The 6102-nt window shown below is 44.9% G+C and overlaps 1 protein-coding gene across 1 annotated transcript; it reads right to left on the reverse strand.

Annotated features, from left to right (window-relative positions):
* Nucleotides 1–1622: 1622 nt before the first annotated feature.
* On the reverse strand, nt 1623–5857 carry LOC133896289 (probable cinnamyl alcohol dehydrogenase 5). Its single transcript, XM_062336866.1, has 5 exons — nt 5573–5857; nt 3011–3124; nt 2384–2897; nt 2120–2273; nt 1623–1984 (listed from the first exon to the last, which is right to left on the reverse strand). Exons 1-5 carry the CDS (start codon nt 5680–5682, stop codon nt 1779–1781), a joined length of 1098 nt encoding a protein of 365 aa, XP_062192850.1. The 5' UTR covers nt 5683–5857; the 3' UTR covers nt 1623–1778.
* Nucleotides 5858–6102: the final 245 nt, after the last annotated feature.

Genomic DNA, 6102 nt, shown 5'->3' on the forward strand with positions numbered 1-6102 from the left:
CAGTTCTTCTAGGAAGAAACACGACGAAAATGGAGATAGATATTGGCGTCTTGCATGGGCTTGCAACCGGCAACGGTTGCAGGCACCCTGCACGAGGCAGCTCAGGGAGATAACTAAGGCCATCCCCAGCAGCTATCTTAAATTTTTATCCCCTAAAATACTATTACAACATCTCATATCACTATTACAGCATCCCTTAATTTTTCATCTCCAGCAGCTACTCTATTTTCTACCTTCTGCTCCTCTTTTTCTCTCTCTGGGCCCGCTGTCAGCCTCTATGAACAGTGTTGCTACAGTAACAGACATTGTTTTCTCCCTCATTTCCCACTGGCAGCCTCTTTTTAGCACTGTTGCTACAGATCCTGCTACAGTGTACTGATGCTACAGTACACCCCGCAGATTTGCTGCCGGTTTCTCTCTCCGCACTACTGTAGCAACACTGTAGCACCGGATACCGATTCTGATGGAGTTGCTACAATACACCGCCACTGTAGCAGCCGGATCTTAAAAATGCCGATTCTGCTGGAGATGGTCTAAGCACCGTTGGATTTTTTTAGTGATCTAAGGTTATCTCCTACAGATACTTAAAAATTTATGCCTTATAATACTATTACAATATTTCTTATTTTTTCGTCTCTAATGGCTACTCTATTTCCTACCTACCATCACTTTCGATCTCTTTTTGGACCCACAGTCATATGCAGCTATAGTAATGCGAAATCTTTTTTCCTTCGGCAAAGTTGTTGGCGTCGGCATCCATCTGTATTCCTGTAGCACTGGATGGGGACTCTGTTGGAGAGCCCGATCGGCAAAAGTGATCGACAAAAGTGCTACAGGGATCAAGAAAGTGATCGGCACAGTGAATTGCCTCCTCTGTTGGAGATAGCCTAAGGGTGCAAATGCAGTACTCTTAAGATGATCCATTCCTGCAATCAAACACCATACTGAGCCATCGCAGACTTTCTACCGGAAGTCAAACAAAGATCATCTTACACTATCCCATTTCATGCAAGTTGATTCCATCATGTACCATTCACATAATCATTATTATAAAAATGATCATTCTTGTTCTCCTTTACTGTCGATTCGGTAATAACAGACAATCATAAGATATCATTGCTAATTCATAAGCTGAACTAGCAGATATAACATCCAGACATTAAGAAACAGCAGTGATAGACACTATCAATACCGGTACATAAACTCACTAATATATCAATGATTAAGCTATTATGAACCGACAATGATAATCTTTATCATGGCCGATTCGTATTCCAAATATTTCGATATAGAGTCTTTATCTATTTATCCCTGTGGTTTCAAATTGTGTATCCCTGTTTAAATTTAACATATTTTACCATAAATATTTCGATATGAGTCTTTGTCTCGGGTTCGATCTCAAACTTGAGACAAATCTCCATACTGAATAGTTCCTAGTATAATATTTTTGTATTTGTGGATGATTTATTATTATCAATTCAAGATATAAAACGACAGTGATACTTATTATCATAATCGTTTTCGAAACCGATAACTATGCTAGTTTAAAACAACAGTGATAACCTGTTTTGTATCGGTGAATAAACGCCACCAAACAACACCCTTATACAACATGTCAAAGGTGAATTGAACATAGCCAACACAGTACTCAATATACCACATATATATGTCCGTCCCCTTCCTACAATATCACTGACAAGAAAGATTAGAGGATTCATCATAGAGACCGATACAAGCAGGGGCAGCAAGAACTGTTGCCACTAGCACAGCAGGTATGATCACTCGGCATCCTTGAGGGTGTTACCGATGTCGATGACGAAGCGGTACCGGACGTCGGCCTTGGCGAGGCGCTCCATGGCCGTGTTCACGTAGTCCGCGCCCACCACCTCCACGTCCGCCGTCACGCCGTGCTTCGCCGCCAGGTCGATCATCTCCTGCGTGTCCCTCATGCCGCCGATGCAGCTCCCCGTCAGGCTCTTGTTCCCTGCTTATCCACAAGCACATTATTTGTTTGTCAATTGCTCATTAACTGACCGATAATCTCAGGCCGTGCTGGGAATGCTAAAACATGGCGCAAAGCATGGCATGAATCGAGACGTGAGGAGCTCCAAGGGCCCACCAAGGATGAGATCAAATGGACGGATCTCCAGGGGCTTCTCGGGCAGGCCAACCATGATCATCTTGCCGTTGGGCTTCAGCAGACACATGAGAGGGGCCACAGGGATGTTCGCAGACACCGTGTTGATGATGCCATCCATGCTGCCCATCGCAGCCTGCAAAAACACCAACATTAATTTCAAAGTCAGAAATGTATCATCTCGTCGATCTCCTTGTTCAATCCAAGCTGAAATGCCAAATGCCGCGTTCGGTCTCGATACAATACCTTCATTTCGTCGGCGTTCTTGCTGATGACGAACGCGTCGGCGCCGAGCTGCTCGAGGGCCTCCTGCTTCTTCCCTGGCGACGAGCTGATCACCGTCACCTTCATCCCGAACGCCTTGGCGAACTTCACCGCGACGTGACCGAGCCCTCCCAGTCCCAGCACGCCGACGTGCTTCCCCGGCGAGTCCAGCCCGTGGTACTTCATGGGACTGTACACAGTGATGCCCGCGCACAGCAGCGGCGCGCCCTTGTCCAGCGGCATGGCGTCCGGGAAGCGGACCACGAATCGCTCGTTCACCACCACGTTGCTCGAGTAGCCGCCATAGGTGACGGTGCCGTCGTGGTCGACGGAGTTGTAGGTGAAGATGATGCCGGGGCAGTGGTTCTCGAAGCCCTCGTTGCAGCGGTCGCAGGACTGGCACGAGTTCACCATGCAACCCACGCCGACGCGGTCGCCGGCCTTGAACTTGGTCACGTTCTGGCCCACCTCCGTGATCACTCCGGCGATCTCGTGGCTGCGTCCATAGACGTGATGAAAGATAATTGTTCAGAATTCAGAATACTACGTTACATTGTTAAAACAGCCGTATATCTTGATCAGTAAACAAGAAGGTATGAGGTTGTGTACCCAGGGACGATGGGGTACATGGTGATGTGCCAATCGTTCTTGATGCTGTGCAGGTCAGAGTGGCAGATCCCACAGTACAGAATCTTTATCGCCACATCATCATCTCCGGTGCTCCTGCAAAATGGATGTATAATTCAGCATGGATGTATGTGACAGTAGAACTTAATCGTGCAGATAGATAACATGCATGTTAATACCAGATTCATCAATATACTCATGCAGTGGTTATTATATTCGAGAAAAAGTTCTCTAGTCTGTCAATTGTCACGCAGAGATATTGTCAGTTCTTTTTTTCTGATGAATTTCGTGCATGCAGACCAAAGTTTTTGACTCACTCGAGTACAAAGAAGAGACAAAAATTGGCAAACAATAACATTCCTGATTTGTCCCCATGACAGGAAACTGCTAGGACCATCTCCCAATTATTTAACTAGTCGTTAACTTATGGTAAATACAGAATAAATTTGATACGCAAATTCTGAAAAGACTGGAAATTCTGGACCTAATATGACAGCCACCTTAGCCAGTAGCTCTGTGGCCGACTGTGACCAATCCATATGGGTATAAAGCCATTTGGAGATGATGATGACGACAGGAAATTGCTAGCTAGGACCATCTTCCAATTACAGTCGCCTGTATCTAGTTCCCCGATCACTACTGGCCTCTGTTTGGCCACCTGTAGAACGAATTTTGCTTGTTATCTATACAGACCTATGAAGCAGTGCACCAATAAAATGGTTTCTTTTTCACTACCAGATGGACGCATATATGCACCCACAGGCGCACACCACACTCACGCCTATCTACACCCATCTGCTGCGTACTGACACACGTCCAAACAAAACTAGAATTCTAACCTCATGTAGCACGGGAACGCTTTGACCAATTAGCGTACTCACATATGTATGTATACTTTTATTGCTTTCTAGGATTTAATCTGAAAAAATGCCAGCACCTATGCTAAGTCTAATACGTTCACAATAAAATGGGTTTTATTGTTCGCCAGCTAAAAAACCCTACAAAGCTTCTCTAGTGCTTGCAATACCTCTCTATAATTAAGTGAGACTGCTCGACACTAATTTCTTTAATAAACAGAAGAATCAAAGTGAGGAGAAGGATTTTTTTTGTTTGTCTGATGAAACCCACATCCCCTGACTTTACCAACCGATGAAGTTATGTGACTTTAAATTGATATGAACAGTTGGATTTGAGTGGACGGATCACATCTGGTACCACAGTACCGCTACAGTACTGTAGCTACAGTATTTGAAGTCACGGTATTATTCATCCTGTCACATTTTACTATTTATCTATGACTTTATTGTGCTAAAGTAAGAGGATTTCGATCAGATTTGTAGGTATCCACAAATTTGCCAACCAGCACGAAGCTGGCCAAAGAAAGGAGGACAAAAGTACAAGCAGAGTGGCAGAGTGACACGAGCGAAAAGAAAAGAACGGCTGCTAAGGTGCACATGAGCGTTGTTGTAGTACACGGCCACGAACCGCAGGGTGATCGAGTTCATGATCATAACAACTTGACTGCCCAAGCCACTACACTGTAAACTCATATTTTGTTTTAATCCACAACCACATGATGGGTATATGCTTTAACTAATGGATACCCTTGCAGAAAAGCAAAGGCAGTGCGCAATACAGTTTGGGGGAACATAATATATTTGTAGAAACAAGAATAAATAAATAAATAAAACTGTAAAAACAAAATCTTTCAAGATAGACTCACAAACCTAATGAAATTGCCTTCATGTGATTTTTTTTCCTTAAAAAAGATATTTCGATGTGGTCAATCTTTGTACTGAGTGGTTAATATACTATTGGTGAGAAAACTTAATGCTAGCATAACTGCACCAACCCAGCAAGAATCTATATATATAGTGAGGGACTATTAGTTGGCAAGACTGTCATCGTTTTATTTAAGACTCTTCGAATTTGACCGGTTACCGCAACATCAAAAAGAATTTGAGACTTTACATGAACAAGTAACAAGTGATTTCGCGATATAGAGATTTTCTCCAACTTCCCATTTCCCATGTTTATTTGGCATCTCAGGACAATAAGATTCGGTAGTATTACGTACTGCTATTGCAAGCAGCTAGATCAGTGTTTCAGGTGCCACGAATTAAATAAATAGTGAAGTCCTAGAAGAAGGAATCAGCATATCTAGCCAATCGACGACATGCAGAGAATAGATTATTCCACACAGGCATGCACGTACGCCAAAAACACTGGCCCTCTCACTAGGAGAAGGAATCATATGCGATTATTCACCGAAAAACCTTTACAAAATTTTGATCATACCATTCTTTTTTATTTAACGACTGGTACATTCAACTGAGAGAAAAAAGAAAAATATATAATATATATAAGAAAATATCTTTTTGTGAGATCAGATCTCATAAAATTTTAGATGGGACAGCTTGCACCGTCGTCGTACAACCCTAGATGCGGGGACACGCGGGCACGCAGCATGAAACACTAGATGCGGGCGCGCCTAGAGGCTAGAATTGATCTCGATCGAGACGGGCCGGGAGCGCGGGCGTATACCTCCGGGTGATGGTGAGCGGGGCGAGGCGTCCCGACGTGTCGCGCGCCGCCAGCCCCACCGCCTTCCTCGTGTGCGGCTTCGCATCCGGCGCCGCCACCGTCGGAGCCATCCGCCGCGCACTCGCTCGGTCGATTAGTAGGACTAGGGTGCCGGTGCGGCTCTAGAGAGAGAGAGAGAGATTGCATGCGCTGCAGGCCAAGAGGCAAGTGGGGGTCGCGCTTTATAACCTCCGCGTGGGCGAGCGGTGACGTCAGCGAAACGCGCGAGGCTCGCTCTCCCTGGAACGCCGGAGGACACAAGCGAAGGCGCGCGACGGTTCTCTTCTGTGTCACTCTCATTCTGGTGCGTGCGAACATTCAACAAAGTGTGGATGTGGGCGTTTCTCTCCTGCTGCTTCTTTTTCCTTTTCCTTAGTGGACGGTCTTCTTGATATTTCCCATGGATTCCAAACGATCTGGAGCCAAATTCAAGCTAGCTAGTTGCAATTCTCGAAATCAAAATCGCTCATGCATGTAGATAAATCTCCAGA

This window comes from Phragmites australis, chromosome 16 (assembly GCF_958298935.1).
Source record: "Phragmites australis chromosome 16, lpPhrAust1.1, whole genome shotgun sequence".
Lineage (NCBI taxonomy): Eukaryota > Viridiplantae > Streptophyta > Magnoliopsida > Poales > Poaceae > Phragmites > Phragmites australis.

Bases quoted from the DNA above. Each gene is read 5' to 3' on its own strand.
- LOC133896289 (XM_062336866.1), bottom strand. From the start codon at position 5,682: ATGGCTCCGACGGTGGCGGCGCCGGATGCGAAGCCGCACACGAGGAAG. The intron at 2,898-3,010 runs GTACACAACCTC...CTATGGACGCAG, and splicing joins ATGTACCCCATCGTCCCTGG to CCACGAGATCGCCGGAGTGA. The intron at 2,274-2,383 runs GTATTGTATCGA...GTGTTTTTGCAG, and splicing joins AGAACGCCGACGAAATGAAG to GCTGCGATGGGCAGCATGGA.